The following is a 21,739-nucleotide window of genomic DNA, read 5'->3' as shown; positions in this document are numbered from 1 at the left end:
ACCAAAGCTGAGATTTATGGATGTAGTGAAGGAGGACATGAGGACGGTTAATTGGTGCTACAGAAAAAAGATACGGAGGACAGGAGGAGACAGAGAGACTTTATCCGCTGTGATGTAACAGGAACAGCCGAAAGAAGTAGAAGAAGGTTATGTAGCGCTCACGGCTTACAAGTTCCTGTGAATGAGTTGTTACTATGGAAACGATGGCTTATGAGAATAAGTGCATTAATACAAACCTGTGATTTGGATTACAGCCAGGACTATTGTCAGAGCTGGGTTTATAGAACATATATCGAAACCTTCTGACCAATCAGGTTCAAGACTGTGCTCTGGTATAATATGTAATAACAATTTAGTACAATACATTTTTCTTATCCCCCACTGGCCCGAAGGGGGATTATGTCGTGGTGATGTCCATCCATCCATCTGTCCAGACGTCCCAGGAAGGGTACTCACCTTCTGAAATCAACTCCTCTCACAATTTTTTAAGAAATTTCACGAAACTTGGCAGGAATCTTTGTTATATGTCGGTAATACACATATTGTAATTTTGTTCAATTCAGTCGCATTTTACCAGAGTTATGGTGTAGTTGCCAGCGGGGGATATTGTGCTCTCAGAGCACTCTTGTTTTCAATTGCTTGGACTTTCATAAGAGGATGAGCATGAAAGTTTCCTGTTTGTATTGGATTTTTACATTAAACATTTATACATAAAGAAACTTAAAATATAAAATTTGCTGCACTGGCTTTCCAGCCCCCTCTGTTTTAATGCAGATTTATCCAGCAGTGACAAGGTTTTGGCCAGCACTCTGAGGAACATGGCTCTTAATCCTATTACCATGAAGCTCACATTCTGTTCCATAAGACGTTCTATATTAGTGCCTTATGAACAGACACACAGTGTTCTTGCACAGCACTGGACTGAAGTCAGTCTTGGATATCTTTCTTTGAATTGTTCATCATTACCTCCTCCAGCTGTGTTGGAGGAGGTTATGCTTTTACCTCCGTTTGTTTGTTTGTTTGTTTGTTTGTTTGTTTGTTTGTTTGTTTGTGTGCCTATTCCCAACGTAACTCAAAAAGTAGTGAACGGAATTTGATGAAATTTTGAGGAAAGGTGAGCCATGGGCCAAGGAACAACTGATTAGATTTTGATGCAAATCTGGATATGTATGCAGATCCAGGATTTTTTTTTGCCTCTTCCCAACATAACTCCAAAAGTAGTGAACGGATTTGGATGAAATTTGGTGAACAGCTTTAGTATTATCCTCAGTTCAAGTGATTTGAGTTTGATTGTCTTGGTGGAGGTATGCACGCTACCGTGTGCCCTTCTAGTTTAGTATTATAGTTTTGCGTACTCTGATCCTGAACCTGCTCTACTGAGTTTGTGTTATGAGAGATGGCCCAGACTGCACCTTTTTTTTCTTTTTTTTTTATCTCCTAATATCTAGACATTCCACTGTCTGATTGAAAGGTCACCTGGAAAGTCAACTGGACCGTAGATAAGGTTGGCATAATGTCATTTAATAATAACAGCTCAAATGTAGACTTCAGCAAGTGTTTTTAAGCATGACGCACCAGAATTAAAGGCTGCATATAGGTCAGGAACTGGACCTCTGAGATATGACCTCTCAGATATTCTAGACATGTCAGCTTAAATAAACTCCACATATTACCAGCACATTGAGGATATTCATAACCGTCCCAGGGGCTGGGCTTTGCTCGGACAACCAGCAGGCTTGTTCAGGCCAGGGGAGGTTGGGGCTTGAACTGTGCATGTGTGTGTATAATTAGCATGTTTAAAATTGGGGCTGACCTGGCTGACTTGTTGATTGACAGATCACACTGCACTCTAACTCAAGCCCCCTGGGAGGCTTCATATCCTATCACTGGGCTGTAATTGAGTGTCAACAAACAGGCCTGCCTCCAGCAGGCGCTCGGTACAGCTTAAAAGCAGACGTCATGAGAGCAAACCTGGTTTGATGTCTCACAACACTTCCATCACATGTGATGAATCAGTTCATTTGCACATTAGGTTCAGATAGTTAAAGGGAGTGTTTTGAAGCCTGTGAAGTGAGGACAGCTTAGGTTAGTGACATGGAGACATTGGCAGGTGAAAGTTTTAAACACCCAGTATTCATATTCATGAAACTGACTGAAGTTATATAGTCTAGAATTTGAAAATCTAAGTAAGAAATAGGTGAAGTTGAGAAATGATTGTGACTTTATTTTATTGTTTTAAATAGATCTAGATTTATTTTCATTTAATTTAGGTTATATAATTCTATATCTGGAAAAAGGCCTATTATGAGAACACTACATATATTTGTCTTACAGTTGGTACAAATAATGTCCAGTATTAGCAGTCTATCCATTATCTGTAGCCGCTTATCCTGTACAGGGTCGCGGGCAAGCTGGAGCCTATCCCAGAGGCAAGATACACCCTGGACAAGTCGCCAGGTTATCACAGGGCTGACACAGAGACAAACAACCATTCACATTCACATTCACACCTACGGTCAATTTAGAGCCACCAATCAGCCTAACATGTATGTCTTTGGACTGTGGGGGAAACCGGAGCACCCGGAGGAAACCCACGCGGACACGGGGAGAACATGCAAACTCCACACAGAAAGGCCCTTGTTGGCCACTGGGCTCGAACCCAGAACCTTCTTGCTGTGAGGCGACAGTGTGAACCACTATACCACCGTGCCGCCATTAACAGTCTAACTATATGAAAAAAAACATACATATATATATATATATATATATATATATATATATATATATATATATACTAAGTAACTTTAAAAACGCACAATGGAATTCAACACGATATCACTTTAGATCCATGCATATATTTGAAATTTATGATATTGTATGTAATGCACACACATCTTGAAACATCGATAAAGGACATTTATTGTCAAACTCAAGAATTAATTCACAATAAAAAAATTCAAAGTGACAGTTGGTCCATGTTCGGACCATCATGCTGGAGGTTCTGGGTCTGTGTCGTCCAGGGGTCTCAGCAGCAGTGACTGAGGGTGTCAGGAATCTGTCACGGAGGTGAGCTAGCCTGATGTGCTGATCCTGAACTGGCGTCGTGACTCGAGGCTGACCAGGGCGTGGACGATCCCTGGTGCTCCCTGTCTGTCTGTAATGCTGACTCAAACGGGAAATGGTCGAATGATGAACACCGAAGTGCCGGGCGACCTCTGTCTGTGTACTTCCGGCACGCAACATCCCGATGGCCTGTTCACGTTGATTTTGGCTTAGGCGTGGCATCTTCAATAATGACAATTTTCCCATCATTTCCCCCGGGTATTTATAGGAAAGATTGTGTATGTACAGTGTATGCAAAATTTGTTTGAAAATTAAAGCCTGTCCATGTCATTGACTACCCGAGTCATATTGTATGTTATTGAGTACAACTCCCTTAAATTCTGATTTGAGCACAGATTTGGAACTTATTCGGGCGGAACAAAGTTATTTTTCCATTGTGATATATTTCTTTTCTTCTTGAGATAAACTCAGCACGAATTCAGCAAGTTTTATCAATGTGCGTTTTTAAAGTTACTTAGTGTATAAAAAACATTAAGTAGTTCATCAGTCAAGGGCTTGCCTCACTAATTTAGCAATTAATAAGTCTTTAAATGTGATTATTCCCTGCCCAAATGAAGTTTGGCGGGGGGTATAGAAATGAGTTCCATTCATCCGTCCGGTCATGTTTTCGTTTCCGGGCCATATCTTTAAAACTACTGAAGATCTCTTCATGAAACTTTGTATACATATTAAGCAACATGTGAACTGGAGCCTTTTGCTATTTTGGATTTTTGAAAAAAAGTATTTTTCAAATTTTTACATAAAAAATAGATTTTGAATTAGTTTCTGAGAGCAATGTTCATTTCCAGAGCATATATCCAAAACTATTCATGATACGGATTTGATTGAACACCATAAATTCCTCGTTTAATTGCCAGTCATGGGTAAACTGTAAAAAGATTTTGTTCAAATTTTTTGACTGCTAGTGTATTTGATTATTAAATGGAGCTGCCATAATATTTACTAAGTAATAAGAATGTTTCTTTTCACCTGCACATCTTTACTATGACAACATGCTAGGGCCATTGTAAGTTAAAAAAGAAAGAAAGAAAGAAAGAAAGAAAGAAAGAAAGAAAGAAAGAAAGAAATACAGACTTGGGGTATAGGGACGTATTTGGAAATAAATAAAAAATAAAATAAAACAAAAATAAAAAAACTAAAAATTTCCAAGATTAAAGTCATAAATGTATAAGCAAAATCTTACCTACACTTTGAGATTATAAAGTTGTAAATTTGTAAGAAAAAAAACCTCAGAGACCCTGAGATTAAAAAGCCACAAATTTACAAGAAAAGAACTCAGAAAATAGTGTTGTTGTTGTTGGGAGTTTCTTTCTGTGCCAAGCTCACTTCACTTTGCAAGGTTGAATCAACGTCATCACACCACAGACACCAGGGCCAAGCAAAGAGTTATCGGAAATGTCTTTCCTCCTCAGGTATGCAGCATAAAATAATAAAGCGCCAAGAGATTTTTAACTACATTTCCCAGAACGCACTGCAACTGGGAAACAGGTGATTGTTGTCTCAGAGAATATGCAAGTTTTTTTTTTTTTTCTTGATATTTTGTGACATTTTAATCTTGGAATTTCTGAGGGTTTTTTTCCCTCACAAATTCATGACTTTAATCTCAGAGAATATCTGAGTTCTTCCTTGTAAATTTACAAGTTTAATCTGGGAAATTCTGAGCTTCTTCATGGAATATTACCCCCTCGCTGAGCTCTGTATTTTTTATTTATTTACCTTCAGTGGTCCTAATACACCGTCATACTTTACACACTGTACAAACAAGATTTGTAATTTGCAATTTTTTTTATTTTTACAAAGCATTTGGAGATGACTGCAGGTTAAAACAAAAGCCAATTTAATCACCAAAAGCAAATGTGAGGGAAAATAGTGGGAAAAAGTGAAATAACAGAGAAAATCTCACATAATACATAAATTGCATCGTGTATAATCCACATCAGGTTTGAGAATTGGGGTCCCTCTTATGCCGTCTTGCCTGTCTGGCCTGCCGGCGATCTTCAAGGTTGCGTTCTGAGAGCACTTTTCCCTGACAGATGTTGGAGCGCCATGATTTTCTGTCAAAGGCAATATCATGCCAGTCTTTGTCGAAGCTGAAAGCCTTCAAGTCATCTTTTATGCAGTCTTTCCAGCGTTTCTTGGATTGACCCCTTGGCCTTGAACCCTACGCTAACTCACTGAAGAGAAGTTGCTTCGGCATCTGGGTGTCATCCATTCTACAGACATGGCCCAACCAGCAGAGGCTATTGCCTCGGATGATCATCTCTACAGTGGTTGATTTTGCATGTCCGAGGACCTCAGTGTTCGTGATGTGATGCCACCACTTGATGTTGAGCAAGTGACGTAAGGACCATTGATGGAACACACCTAAAACGTGGAGCTGCTTGGGGAGTGTTGGCCAGGTTTCATTCTAGGAAGCAAGTTTGATCTGCTTCATGTAATTGCGGGCACGCTTGGGGGTGTCAGAACCATGGGGTCCTTGTGGCTTTACCCGTGGCTTATCATGGGTGTGGCAGGGCGGGGCGGCCCAGGCGTACGACGCTGATGTTGATTCAGTGATTTCAAGGGAACTTTAGCGGATATGAAAGTCTGCAGCATGAGGATGCTAACCTCAAGCCGCAGTGTAAGTAGACTGCCCTCTTCCGTACTTACGTCCTCCACCAGCAACTGAAGTAGACTGGACTCATACAAGTCGCAAATCATTAAATCATGTGCTAATGGAGCAGTCAGATAAAAGTCAGTGGGCTGACCTAAGCAAGGACTGACTGATATATGTATTTTTTTTTTCGGGGTTTTCTTTCAGGGAGATATGTAATATTGGATCATTTTCCTTAATAAATAAATGACCAAGTATAATATTTTTGTCTCATTTGTTTAACTGGGTTCTCTTTATCTACTTTTAGGACTTGTGTGAAAATCTGATGATGTTTTCGGTCATATTTATGCAGAAATATAGAAAATTCTAAAGGGTTCACAAACATTCAAGCACCACTGTGTGGAGCGGCGAATTAGCTACAGAAGAAAGCTTGACATCTTGAACCGTTCTAGGAGTTTGTGGGACTGGTGATTCTGGGAGTTGGAGTTTCTAGAGATCTGAACGTTCGTGACACAAGACAACATGCATAATGCCCAATCACTGACAGCATGCAATTCAGATGAAATACGACCCTGACCAAGAAAGCGCTCCATCTATAGAGCAAATGTCACAACATGCCAGTTTTTACGATACTGTGTTTGTCAGGAAAATGTTTTTGTGTAGTTTTGCTCATAAAATAGTTACATTTATTACATGCTTATAAAAAAAAAGCAGCTGACAATATAATTTAGTCCTCACAGCTACAGAGGGTTTTGTTTTTCTCCTGTTATAATATAATTCTTTTGTTTCTTTAAAGGCACATATTTGTACAGAAAACGGCTTGTGGAAAAATCTTATGGAATGTGTGTGTATTTTTTTCCTTCTTGCAGCTCGATGACTGTGCTCTGCAGCTGTCTCATAATGGAAGCTACCTGGATCTGGATTCTACTCTGGCAGAGCAGAAAGATGAGCTGGAGGGCTTCCAGGAGGATGGAGGGTAAGCACTGGGGTCCTGTTTTGTTTTGACCAAGTTATCTATAGCATATCCTATAACACATAACATATGTTGGGGGGGGGGGGGGGGGGGGGGAGGAATCTGCAATATTTTGCATTCCTATTTAAAGTTTCAATTCTCTCTTTGGCCAGGGTAATCATCTAGTAAAGTAAAGCTAGTAAAATGTTTCCAGAAGTGTGCAGTTTATTTGATAACGAAGTGTATTTAAGTATTGAATAATTCATTAAGCTATACATCAGCGTCGAAAGCATTACGTGTTAATGCACACAAAGCCTTCTCATCACAAGTTAAGGCCCATAATGAGTTCCAAACTGTTAAATAACATTCCAAACATCCCAGCATTGTATCAACTATTCATGAAAAAGAGTCCTTGGAAGACACCCATAGAAAACCGGTGTTTGGTTTTACACGTTATTACATTGGGTTTAATATTACAGTAGATGTTAAGCATGAGGTATTTGAATTCTCTGCTCTGTAATAAATCACTCGAGAGTTTTGGTCTGATCCGTGAGCCGTTAAAGCATGGTAATCAGATCTCTGATTGTATATGAAGGCTCTGAGGTATACATGGACCTTGGGACAGAGGTCATGACAATGTGATCATTGTTTTTCAGCAAGATGTTTAAATCCCCCGCCACAAGGATCTGTCTTCATTTTCTGCTCGCTGTACTTCACTGGCTTATTCGATTCGATTAGGAACGATCGAGCTCTTTAATGATAGCCAACCTGGTTCACGTCAAGTGGTTGAAGTAATTGTACTGTATATTAAAGGGGAACTGAAGTCATTTTTAAACTTGCTTTATTTCTTAATGTGTTATTCAATTACGTTTTCGGTTTTAGTAACTTTATATCGTGACTCGTATTGGCAACTAATTGCAATTAAATATTATACTTATCGGCCTGTTTGGTTTTTAGCCACTTTGAATTTAGTTCGTTTGGTCCACGGCAGGCGTCGCTTATCCACGCGATCTTCACGAGACTTGTGCAAGACTTCGAAACGTGAAGTGTGCCAGGTGTCCTCGGCATCTTATGTCACATTTATACCACCAAATGAACTGTTTTCCAAGCGAAATATTGCACAAAAACGAGTTTAAATGACGATTACTGCCTACTTTTTTCAAACTTTCCTGATTGCTATCAAAACAAACAAAACTTCCGGCTTGATTACATCAGCATTCGAAAGAGGGCGCGTGCGTCTTTTGACAACGTTGACAGATGTCGGTCACTTTGATTTCCGCTCTACGTTTTACTTCCGTCCTACGATGTCTCGCACAGGTCTCAGCGAATCTCGTTTACGGCCGTTGCTTTGACATATGGACTGATATATTACAGAGCATATTTCAAACACTCATAACTTGCTATAGCAGCGACAAAATTGCTATCAAAAATGCATTCCTGTATTTAATAAAATGAGAGAAATAGAATTTTGATAATAAAAAATTTGCCTTCAGTTCTCCTTTAAAGTGGCACAGGTTGATGTGCTGGTTCAGGAATCATTTAATCCACTCCCCTTTCTGAATCGTTTGAGTTGATACCCATCCCCATAGCTGGTATGCATCATCTTGTTTCAATATATTTTATTTCCTAATGCAGGATGTCCTAACTACGTGTTAGTCTGTTTACAGACCAGTTCAGAAAAGTCACGTGAGGTCATGCGTGAGTCGGTGGTCGTGACCGCGGAGCCACAGCAAAAATGGCGGATTGCCCAGATCGAACGAAAAACTCTTAAATCGAGACAAAAAACAACGATTTTAAGGCAATATCTGACATTGTCAGATGCAAAATGCGCCAGAAAGGGGGAGTACGGCAGAGAAGCCGAGTAAATATTGCTGACTAGCTTTCCCAATGGAGGGCTGAAAAAGCAAAAACAAATGCTGAATCTAAATCTAAACGCACCTTGAAGGCTCTCGAGCGCTCGCTTCTGTGTTGGAGGCTGCCGGTTACGCCATGTTTCTTGCGACCTCGCTCATTATAATATTATAATGAGGATAAACTTCGGCCGTTTCGGTACCCAAGTGTAAATATTAGCGCGCTGTGTTTTTCCAGCTCATTCTCCTTCATAGGCATGAGGCAGCAGGCAATACAGCATGTGATTCAAGTACCTAGGGGTTATTCTAGCGCCGCAGGGTACGATCCATCTTTTTAATACATCGACCTGCATCACTTTAAACATTTAGTGCCAGGAAATCCAGAACTGTAGCATGTGCATGACGCAAGTACTTGTTCCTTTCAGAACATTTCACAAGTGAATAGACTTCTACCTGTGAACTGCGACTGATAACTGATCAAGGACTTATATAGCACCATTTCCATGAGTTCTATAATTCAGCTGGAATCATCCAGCTGAATTATGAAGGACACAGCTCAACATGGCCGAGTCGAAGGCATACTGTACAAAGGCGCCACTGGTAGCCGCCATACTACTCATACTCAGATATTCACACCTATGGGCAACTTAGAGTAGCCAGGTAACCTAACTGTGTGTCTTTGGACTGTGGGGGAAACCGGAGCACCTGGAGGAAACCCACACAGACATGAAGAGAACATGCAAACTCTACATAGAAAGGTCCCTGTTGGCCACTGGGCTCAAACCCAGAACCTTCTTGCTGTGAGGTGACAGCGCTAATCACTACATCCCTGAGCCGTGCTGTAATCTTAAAGATTTTCACGTGCTTCTGCCAGGACTCTTATTCACAATATGCATCATTTCAACACACCTAGTACTGTTTGACATTATAGTATGCATTTGTAGAAGAGTAGAAGAGTAATGATTTAAAATCTTCCAATCCAATGTCACCCAGAAGAGAATGGACTCCCTTTTGAGTCTGGTTCATCTCAAAGTTTCTTTTTCATTGTTATCTCAGGTTGCTGTCATCTCTGGCTTGCTCATCAGGGCTCGAGATCCGAACAGCTCTTGTTCAAAGCGCTATACCAAAAAAAAAAAAAAAAAAGGATTGAATTAGATTGCCTGAAATCTCAAAGGACAGTGAAACATTGGTTGCATGCTTGATGTCAGTGGTCCTGGTATAACCATAAGCAAAAATCTTCAGTTTAGTCTGCATACCTACGCTGTGGCTTACATCAAACCCAACTGCTAAAACACTCTTGTCCAATGTTCTCTAGAGACACTACGAAACCTTTCTGCAAAGGCTATCAGAAAGACCTAACAATCTCAAGGCACCTTTACGCCATACTGCAGAGTTTACATGGCAGTCTTTCTTCCCCTGACTCTGAAAATACCTGGCTTGATTGAAGGCAAGAGTTAAGGTGATGTCATGTCCATACATTAAGACGCCTGGCATGGCTCAGATGTAATCACATCAGTTAATGTACTCCCAAAGAGGACACTTATCTTGAACCTTCATCGTGGTTTTAAATGGCCGTTTAACCCTTGAAGTAAAGCCACGGATTTATCTTTTTTGCCTAAAGCAAACAGGCACAGGCCAGAAGAATACATTTGGGACAAAAATTCATCAACATCACAGAGTGAAAATGCAGTCTTTGGACCATTTTATGAGATGCGCCCAGTTATCTTTTCGAACCACAGCCCCCAGGATCCGTCCACCGACGTTGATGTCAGACTCTCTGTTGGCAAGCGAGCCTGTTATTCAGCAAGACCACAGGTATTTGTCGATATATTTATGTAAACGTACAGGCCGGCCCTGTCCGTTGCCATTGTGTTTTGACTGGACCAGACTCAATGTCAGCTTGCCGATTGGAACCAAAGGCATAGAGAGTAAAGTAAATGGAAGTACTGGAGCCTGGAGAAGAGGCAGAATTCAACCTCCTCTGTGCTCTTTTAGCAGAGACAGGGTAGTGCCAACTCTTCTCTCTCTCTCTCTTGCTCGACCTCTCGCTCTTTCTGTCTCTCTCTCTCTAGAACCCATGCAGTGTCTGAGTGGGCTGTAGAGAGGAGAGGAGGACTGCATTACTGTTAATAACAGGGTAATTCAGCACACAGTGCTTTTATGGCCTGGATAAGCTCAAATTTACAGCCCCCACCATTTACTGCTGTTGTGTTCTATGATTACCGAGTCTAAAATATGGATGAAGTACGCAGTTAAATCAGACCACTTTGACCTTTTCCGTTATGCTATCTCATGCGCTTTGTTTTTGAATTCGAACAGTGTTCCAGTCCATCCGTAGTAAAGTGCTACGTCGAGTAAAAACATGTTTCTGCTTAAGGACAGTGATGATTTTTCATAAAGTGTTCATAAATCCTAAGCTCAAGCTGTTTTCCTAAAAACTAGGGCTCTTTTTTCTTTGAGGATCACGGGTAACGGATACAGATCACCGCTTGCATTCCGCAGGCGCCTCAGTCATGTGTAGTCGTTTTGAGACCTGATTAAGGAAAGATCCTCTGACGCCTCATTCTGCAAGGTAGATATATCCACGTCATAGCGGGTTAGCGGCCATAATCACTACCACACCACAACGTCCTGGAGGAGATCTATCAGCGACCGTGACTCAGGGCCCCATCTCCAAATCTGCATTGTTGTTAATGTTGACCCGAGTATTGACAAAGCTTCAGCACATTCCAGAGAATCACTCTGTCTCCTGAGATAAAACTCTGGAAATTAATGAATAATAGCACAATCTCTCTATTCCTCTTCCCGTCCCCTGTCCCCCCCCCCTTTTTTTTTCTTTCTCTCTCAAATCACTGCTATTTTTTTCCTGGCTGGTTTGCTGGAGTAGCTGTTGTCGGGATCGGTTAGCCTCTGGCCCTGGAGAGACGCCTAGTTCCTTTAATGGGAAAGCTTTGAATATTTGTGTGGATTACATGGATAGAGGGGTAGAACGGCGCTCAGAGCTCAGCTGGGGTGGTGGATTCGTCCCTTATTGCTGTAGTAAATGGCAGGCAAAGGTGCAATGGATGCAAGTGTGGAAACAGTGAGGTTGTGAGTATATCCATGCGATTGCTGTGTTCTGTCCTCAGAGCCCTTTGAGACTGGGGATTGATTGCTGATGGGGCGGAAACGAGTGAACTAAGAAACTAGGAGAGATACCGAGAACATTTGTTATACAGAATACATTACTACCATTACCCTTGCCAAGATTTCATCATTTTTCCCCCAGCTCGGTCCAAATCTTAATCATTCGAGATGAACTGATACTGTGTTTTCCATAGCCGTAGCGCACAATGTTGGGCACTGCGTCAGTATTATCCACAGAAATCGGTGCCACTCAAGCTGGACAAAATACTTATGACAGAGTTGATTAAGGGTAACAGTGCCCAGTTTCCCCAAAGCATCGTCATGTTAAGCTCATCTTAACATCTTATCTGGAAGGGAGAGCGTAGTGTACAATGTGAGGTTTATTCTACCATGTAACAATCTTCATGCCGTGGTTTGGAAACTCAGCACAGAACGATTTCTGTATTATATGTCCCTGTTGCGTCAAGTTTCTGATCAATTGTTCACATAGAGTCAGTGGACTGTATACGATTGGATTAGTGTTGCCATGTGAAGAAAATATTTGTATAAAATGTAATTGTATATTTAGGTAATTTAGCTTGAAGATCTGTACGTAACCATATTTACATCATAAAACGCAGAGTCCATGTAAGCTCTTCATTTCTGAGCCTTGTGACAGAAGTAGTGATGAGTCTGCATAAGCAAGCATCAGGCTTCACCACACAACCAAGTAATGGAGAAAAATCAAATGTGTCAGCTTTGGCCATCGAAAGTGTGAGTATGGAATATGATCCCTGCTGAGTCAGTTCTGGTCCATGAGGCATTTTCGTCTGCCATTTTTTAGACTAGTCTGGCACAGTCTGCTCGAACACATCTACTATCCATCCATTAGCTATACCATATAGACCCCTTTCACTGACGTCACCCGAAACCGGAAGTAAACAGACCCTGCGCCATTTTGGAAGACCAATAAACTCGTGATAAGGGGATAATAACGGCAGCGGTATGTGAACCCACGAGAATAAAGTGGAGTGGCAAACAACTTAAACAAACAAATCTGAGCTGTTTTATTTATGATTTATTGGCCCAACAGTAGACTTGAAAGAAACCTGTGTGAGACTTGGCAAAAAACTGTGGATATAATGGATAAGTCTGTGCATGATCTGCGGACACTTTGAGGTAAGCAAACGCAAGAAATTCAGATTTAAAACATGCTAAATTGGCCCCAAGTTGATAACTGTATGAGGAGCAAGCCTCCCAGACTTCTACAATTTAATAATAATAATAATTTAGGATGGTTTGGGGCTTGCTCGCTGCTGCCAGGTTGGTTGTTGAGTAGCCTGACTGTTTTTTTTTTTCTTGCGTGTGGTATCATTGTTGACGCGAGGTTGTTTTTTGAACATGCCAATGCGGACACGATTTCCCCTGATGAGTTATGACTTCAGACGCGATGCGTGTGTGGAGGTGTGGAGTCCGCGTGATATGTGCGTAAGATAGGCTTCTCATGTGTTTGGAGATCCGCGCTCTGAGACAAGCGCAAGCACACACACCCCCAAGGGAAAAAAAGGGACCCCTCGAAAATATCGGCATAGTTCGAACACTGAGTGTAGGCACTGGGTGTAAACAACAAATAGTTTACAATGTCTGGGTAGCAAACAGATGGCAGAATTGGTGTCCGGTCCTCCTTATGTTTCCATTCTCCCTTGCCCCGAGTCTTATCATATGGGTCAAACCCATCAATCACAGCGAGTTTCTCCACATACCGTGCCCTTTCTGCAACTGGTAATGTACTCACATAACCAGAATTATCATCCATCGTGTCACTTTACTCTCGCTCGTACTTTGTTTTATATTGTGAGTGCATGTACTTGGTCTTCCAATATGGCGCCTAACAAAATCTCACGGCGCGGTGACGTCATGTGAAAGGGGTCTATACCAGTCATGGGGGAAGCTGGAGCCAATCACAGCTGACTTTATGTGAGGGGCAGGGCACACCCTCGGCAGGTCACCAGTTTATTGCAGGGCTAACATATGGAGATGAACAACCATTCACACTCACATTCACACCTATGGGCAGTTTAGAATAGCCAGAAATCTGCATGTCTTTGGATTAGAAACTGAAGCACCCAGAGGAAACCCACACAGACATGAGGAAAACATGCAAACTCCACAAAGAAAGGCCCCATTCGGCCGTGAGATTTGAACCTAGAACCATCTTGCTAACCACTGCACCACTGTACCACCCACACATTTACTAAATCTGATAATAAACTTATGAACTAGATTAGACCTGGCGGCACGGTGGTGTAGTGGTTAGCACTGTCGCCTCACAGCAGGAAGGTTCTGGGTTTGAGCCCAGTGGCCGACGGAGGCCTTTCTGTGTGGAGTTTGCATGTTCTCCCCATGTCTGTGTGAGGTTCCTCCAGGTGCTCTGGTTTCCCCCACAGTCCAAAGACATGCAGGTTAGGCTAATTGGTGGCTCTAAATTGTGTAAATGTGAGTGTGAATGGCTGTTTGTCTCTATGTCAGCCCTGCAATGACCTGCCGACTTATCCAGGATGTACCCCACCTTTCACCCATAGCCAGCTGGGATAGGCTCCAGCTTGCCCGTGACCCTGCATAGGATAAGCAGTTACAGATAATGGATGGATGGATGGACTAGATCAGAACTGTAAAGATACCAAAATGTTGCCCTTCAGGACTGAAATTGGTCACCATGGATAAGGACAAGTGGGTGGTTTTGAATATGGGCCAATTCTGCAAGCTAGTCAGCTAAACCTTGTGCACTCCCAGGTTCTAACTAAACCAAAATTACCATGTAGTGGCACCAGTCATAATGGCCAGGGGTTCAGGGGCCGCCTTAGGCCTGCGACAGCTCGTGGGTTCTACATGTTTGGAGATGCATTCTAGTGCATTTCCTGGCACTTGCAGGCCTCCCTGAAAGTCACTCTGTTTTGAAAGAAAGAAAGCAAGCACAACTTTATTCATCACACACTTGTGAAATTTCCTCTCTGCATTTAACCCATCTGAAGCAGTGAACACACACGTGAGCAATGAGCACACACACATACCCAGAGCAGTGGGCAGCCATGCTAACAGCGCCCGGGGAGCAGTTGGGAGTTAGGTGCCTCGCTCAAGGGCACCTCAGCCCAAGGCCGTCCCATATTAACCTAACCTGCATGTCTTTGGATTGTGGGGGAAACCGGAGCACCCGGAGGAAATCCACACAGACACGGGGAGAACATGCAAACTCCACACAGAAAGGCCCTTGCCGGCCTCTGGGTTCGAACCCAGAACCTTCTTGCTGTGAGGCGACCGTGCTAACCACTACACCACCGTGCCGTGGTAATATTAATGAGCTTTTTTTTTTTTGATTGAAGACTTCAGCTATATTGGTGACATATTTATGGAATGAGAATAAACCAACCAGTTGATGTTCACCAAGTGTTAGCTTTATTTTAAGCTTCAGCCATTCAATTACAGTACATGACTATCCAGATCTATCTCGCGGACCGACACGTATTATGTGCATGGTGTGCAAGCGCCTCTTAACATGGATGGCACTTTACCACGAACACAGCATAAGGAAGGAGGTAAAGCGGACTAGCATGATCAGTGACAATCTCCACATGGAACTACTTGGGCAGCTGTGCACTGGGCGCTTGTGTGGATGGGGAGTGGAGGATGTCTGAATGTAGAACATTCACATGGTGGTGCGCTGTCACCGCTGCATAGGGATAACAAGAGAAAATTAATTTTCAAGATTGACAAGTCTTTTTATGAGTGTAGCGGCAACCTTTCCAGGCAATATTGTGGGTGTAGCATTAAAGAAACATTGCATATCGGCCTGATACACTGAAAAGACCTAGTTAGAACCCTGAACTCCTTTTTCAACCATCTTGCATCCTCTTTTCTGTCTTTGTTTCCCTGGTTCATTTTTTTTGTGCCTCCATCAATGGGCTTCATAGGTGATGTATATCTATAAACAAGCGGGTAATACTCGGTCAAAAAAAAAAGGCAGGGCAGAGAGGCTGTCTGGCAAGTCTCCACACACACCAGGAGAGACCGCATGAGGCCTGGATTAAGCCAGAGAGGTTTATGAGTATAAATAAAAAAGTAGTGTGTGGCTATCTCGGGGGCAAGAGGCTGCTGCTTGCCTCTGCTCTTTCCTCACCGCAAATTTCTTCTGGCGTCATGGCCAGTACAGGAGCAAGGCTCTGCTCCGTCAGCCATGTAATGATAGATCTACTGTATATGGTCTTCATGTTCCTACAGTTACCGTAATGCCTGTTTGTGTCTAGCATGGCATTCTTTTATGATACAACTAGATAAAAAGTACTCAACATCCTTCAACTCTTACTTTGAGTAGGAAGTATCTTTGGGTGATAAGGATAAGCAGGACGAATCTTGTTCTCCTCACAACAAAGCACTTTTTCCTCTTCACCATAAACACATTTCAGGTTGGCGGAGCGATTGGGTTGCACAGGACTGAGTAAGCGTGCCTGGGTTATTCGACCCGCATAAGCAATGTGCTAAAAGAATGGAAAAATCCTGAGTCATCTGGCTAAGGAGAGAGTCAGTCCAACTAAACCACAAGCAAGGAAAGCTACAGATGATGCACTGTTTATCACACTTTGCTAACCGTTTCCATCATGCATTGGGATTGCTTGGAGATCATGCGATTGCATGTCATGCAATTCAAGAAGAGCTTGTTCCAGGTAACAGCGAAGAAGATGATGGCTTTCTTCTAACCTTTCAGTTACCTCTATACCTCCATCTTGCTCAATAGTTCTTGCCCTAAACATTCACTTATGATAATAATTTCCTTGGGGTGTCTCATGAATATTGTAAAGCCCACTGTTTAATCTGATAATGACTGTGCAGGGCAGCGAGCACCAGAGAGTTTTGGTTAGTAGCTGGGATAATGTTGCAGGCATGGGGAAGCACAAAGTTCATTACCTAATAGATCCAGTTACTGATTAGCCTCAACGGCACAGAGATTAAATTGCACACTGGTGCCATGTTGCTTTAGGAAAGGCTATGCTTACATACCCTGCCTGTGAGGCCTGTGCTTGTGGATTTATGCAGGCTTGAGTCGTGTTTATCTGTTTGTAATTTTAGCAAATTTTCTTCCTGCTTGGTGTGTGTTTATGGAGTGGCTCTGCCTATCTGTCTGTGTGACAGTGTTTGTGAGTACAGGGATGTAATATAAAGATGAGATTAGTCCTGGATTCTTTCTAATTGAGCGATGCCATCTCTGGCATGCTGCCAAGCAGACAAACATCCTTCATGGTGCACAGCCTGTATAATACAGCAGTTTTGTGAAACCCCAATGGTCCAATTGGTGAAACTTCAGTGGCAAAGCTGAATATATGTTGATATGCATAGAGTAATGAGTCATAGTATCCTGTTCCATTTGTGCCAGTATCCCATTTCTTGTCCATTTGATACCTCCTTTATTTGCTTTTGCAACTTTGTATTTTCCATCCACTCATTTACGGAAGCCTCATTTGAGGTCAGTGTGGTGCAGTAATGCCCCCAGCAATAACGATTTCCATATTGAATTCAATTCATTACAATTTCAATGTGGAACTGGGCAGAACGAGCATCACATGCCAGTGAATTTTAACTCTTCATATCTGTGTGATGTGTTTGGTTTTTACTTTAAATCATCTCATCTCATCATCTCTAGCCGCTTTATCCTGTTCTACAGGGTCGCAGGCAAGCTGGAGCCTATCCCAGCTGACTACGGGCGAAAGGCGGGGTACACCCTGGACAAGTCACCAGGTCATCACAGGGCTGACACATAGACACAGACAACCATTCACACTCACACCTACAGTCAATTTAGAGTCACCAGTTAACCTAACCTGCATGTCTTTGGACTGTGGGGGAAACCGGAGCACCCGGAGGGAACCCACGTGGACAACATGCAAACTCCGCACAGAAAGGCCCTCGCCGACCCCGGGGCTCGAACCCAGGACCTTCTTGCTGTGAGGCGACAGTGCTAACCACTACACCACCGTGCCGCCCTCACTTTAAATCATTTCTCTATATATTTATTTCTATGCACTTTTATTTAACAGTTATTCCACAAAATCAAGTCGGACACGAGCTGATAGCCGACGAGGTGCGTGGCGCCGAGTTGGCTATAAGCCAATTACAATGAGATTGAGTGGAATAACTGTTTTATTCTATCCACATTCACTGGATTTTGAGAAACAGATCATTTTTATTTTTGCTTGTTGCAAATTCGATAAATACAAACTTTATACAAAACATCCGACAAAATAATTTCCGCTTAGAATGTAAACAAACCGGCGCAATGACAGGAGCAATTTGTGAAAAATGCTATAATAATAATGCTTCAAAAATAAAAAAAAGATACATCCTTACCATCAAATACTTTTATTCCATATTTTGTTGCTTTTTTTGTGTATTTTTAGGGGTTTGATTTTGAGTAGAGTTTTTATTTCGGCCTCGGTTGGTTCAGCAACACGCGCCGCCATTTTGTTTTTCTCTACTCATGGTATATAAGCTGATAGCCTAGCAGTAGAGTAGCCAATCAGAGTGCGCGCTTGTTCATATCCAGTGAATGTGGATAGAATATATATATATATATATATATATATATATATATATATATATATATATATATACAGACAGTACTGTGCAAAAGTCGTAGGTACATGTAAAGAAATGCTGTCGACCAAAAATGGCTTAAAAATAATGAAACGAAATGTTTCAGCATTAGAAAAAAATACTATAAACAGCAGTAAGCCATAATAAATGAAACAAAGTCAATATTTGGTGTGAGACGACCCTTTACTTAAAAAAAATAGTAGTCTCAGGTACAGTGAGTGCAGTTTGATAAGGAAATGAGCTGTAGGTTTTACTGAGCATCTTACAGAACCAGCCACAGTTCTTCTGGACACTTTGTCACACTCGCTTCTTGATTTTGCACCAAAACCCAGTAGCCTTCATTATGTTTTCTTTTGTAATCTGAAAAGTGGTCTCTTATGGAATATGCTGCTCAGATAGAAACTTTTTTTCCTGTAATATTTTATTTTGTGCTGGAAAATGAACGTTTGGACTCTAAAATGCTTTTGTACCGACTCGATAATGTAGAAGTCATAAAATAGAAATCTATCACAAAGTTTGTATGAAAGAAAAGAGGGGGCCTAAGACTTTTGCACAGTACTTTTATATATATATATATATATATATATATATATATATATATATATATATATATATATATAAGTGTCAAAACTTTCTTCAGTATTCTCAGTCTGCCTGGTTTCCCTCTGAGCAGCAATAAAGAAGTCATAGGAAATCAGCAGGGTCCAGGCTGTCATAAGGTCATGAATTTGACACTCAAGCCCACACATGGGTACATTCCCCTAAGGCGAGTAGCTCAGCCAGACCTGACCCTAATATAAGACCAGTCGTGACAAAAGGAATCGGGTGTCCTCAAGTCGACAGAGATGTTATTGTCATTTGACTTGCACAAGATGGTTTAATTGTGACAGTTTTTATTGCTCATTGGTTAATTTCTAGTAAGTAAAGAGATTAATAATTATTATTCTATTCACATTCACTAGATATGAGCAATCATGCGCTCTGATTGGCTACTCTACTACTAGGATATCAACTCTTATACTGTGAGTAGAGAAAAACAAAATGGCGGAGCATGTTGCTGAACAAACCGAGGACGAAATAAAAACTCTATCTGAAAACAAAACCTCCAGAAATACAAAAAAAGAAGGAAAATATGGAATGAATGTATTTCATGGTAAGAACGTATCTTTTTATTTTTCAAGAATTATTATTATTATAGCAATTTTCACATTTCATTGGTTTGTTTACATTCTAAGCCAGTGGTCACCAACCTTTTTATGCCCGAGATCCCTAACCTCTGCCTAGATGGCAAGCAAGATCTACCCCTTGAAGCATTGACAGAAAAAGAAATCCAGACTAGACTGTTTCAAGTTGAGGCTTTTTATTTCGCCTAATTTTAACTGAATAAGATTTAAGACCCTGGTCCAACTTTTTAATTTCTTGTGAGAGCTGACGAAATGACTTAATTTCAGTACAACATACAATGGAAATTAACTATACACAAAAAAATATATAGGCCTATATCTGTAGTGAGCAGAATGAATGAACCACCAATGACTCAGATTGTTATTAATATCAACTAATAATATTGTAATGAGAAAGCTGAACTGTTAACATCAGTTGCACTGTCTTGTTTGTATTGTAACACTAAATTAATTAATTTCACAGCAACATAAAATGGAAATTGTCAACTGAAATTACAACACAACAGTGATGATATATCACAAATTGTAACTTAAGTGACAAAATGACAACTTCAATTCAACATGAACTGATTTTCTTTAACTGTACATACACAATAAAGACAAATATGAACTTGCAGTGATACTACTACCAATGACTGCTGTCATGCTACAGAGGTTACAGTTCATCACGCAACTCAAGTCAATGTGATGGCTGTGACTGAACACGGTCAGTGAGTGCCTTATAGTTAGGTTCATATCACGTATCATATTACAGCAGGAACAAGCAGTAGTAACATCCATGACCTTACGCTTAAAGCTCAACAAAGGAAAAACTTGACAGCAAGCTAATTAGCATGTTAGCGGCTACAGTTGGTACTCGGCACGTTAAAAGTGGGTCAGCGTTGTAACAACATAACGTTACTGTACAAGCAATGCTTATTTAACGGTAACAAACTTGAGCCCTATATGTTGAAATTCCTCTCTTATTCGTTCGTTAATTTATCACACAGTCTTACCTCAGTCAACTTCTTCCCTCCTTCTGTGAAAATTCAACGTCTCAGACGCGGACACAAGTGGGCGGATGCGTTTGATTAAGTCTCCTGATTGGCTGGCGATAGATTGGTGGGCGGGGGATGCGTTTGATTAAGTCTCCTGATTGGCTGGCGATAGATTGGTGGGCGGGGGATGCGTTTGATTAAGTCTCCTGATTGGCTGGTGATAGATTGGTGGCATTATAGCGCGTCGGAGCGGTTCATGCCAGGCTCGAGTCCGATCCACCACTCCGCGGAAACACTTCAAGAGCTACAGTAACACTGACAGCCAGGTTATATCCTCACGGTTTTATAGGCAATATCATGCTTCCTTTTGTAAAGGGGCGGCAGGAATTAAACGGGGGCGGGAATCACAGAAAGGGGGGCGGCCCGCACCTCTAAAACCCCTCGTGGAGAACCCTGAACTGTATTGCAAGGCTATCACCATGGTGACGACGCTCAGAGACGTAAGACGTAAGCAGCAGGAGTTAAAAAAAAAAGAACCCTCTGACACAGAGGGGGAAAGCTGTAGTGGGCCTATCGGAAGACATGTAATATGAACGCCAATCAGATATACTGCAGTGTATTTCTGTATAATCTTCCAATTTCTTTCCTCATCCCCCAAGATCGACTGGGAAAGCCTCCGAGATCGACCAGTCGATCGCGATCGACGGGTTGGTGACCTCTGTTCTAAGCGGAAATGATTTTGTCGGAAGTTTTGTATAAAGTTTTTATTTATAGAATTTGCCAAAAATAAAAATAAAAATGCTCTGTTTTTCAAAATCCAGTGAATGTGGATAGAATAAAACAGTTATTCCACTCAATCACGTCATACATGGCTTATAGCCAACTTGGTGCTACGCGCCTCGTCGGCTGTCAGCTCGTGTACGACTCAATTTTGTGGAATAACTCTTAAATATTCATCAAAGATTCACACAAATTACAGGAGAAGGAAACAAATGGACATGAATTAAAGGTAATAAAACAAGTTGCTTGAAACAAATACCTCAGTGAATTGGAAGAATCAACATTCTAATGAAAAAAAAACCCTCTGATGAAGATAAACTAGGAAGTAGTAGATATACAAACACTGGATGGATCAAACAGGAAACGGGTGTTAGAAATAGGATGGGAGTCGTTAGAGTCCACTGCTGACGATACAACATCGTAATATGTCATTTAAACCAGCGTTGCAGTTCATTGGCCTGTGGGACAGTGTAGGATTTTGTATGGATTAAAAAAAGGCTTAATTACTTATATTCATTTCAACATCTTAAGCA

At 41.5% G+C, this 21,739-nt stretch overlaps 1 protein-coding gene across 2 annotated transcripts in view; it reads left to right on the top strand.

The window, feature by feature from the left end:
* Positions 1-21,739, top strand: part of fhod3b (formin homology 2 domain containing 3b) — a 302,109-nt gene that overhangs the window by 17,819 nt on the left and 262,551 nt on the right. For both annotated transcript variants that reach the window (XM_060921768.1, XM_060921769.1), the window contains exon 2: positions 6,586-6,692. In XM_060921768.1, coding sequence (XP_060777751.1) covers positions 6,586-6,692 — 107 coding nt within the window. The remainder of the gene's footprint in view (positions 1-6,585; positions 6,693-21,739) is intronic.

This window comes from Neoarius graeffei, chromosome 5 (genome assembly GCF_027579695.1).
Source record: "Neoarius graeffei isolate fNeoGra1 chromosome 5, fNeoGra1.pri, whole genome shotgun sequence".
In the NCBI taxonomy this organism is placed as follows: Eukaryota; Metazoa; Chordata; class Actinopteri; order Siluriformes; family Ariidae; genus Neoarius; species Neoarius graeffei.
Note: the sequence above shows the minus strand (reverse complement) of the source record. Positions and strands in the feature narration are given on the sequence as shown.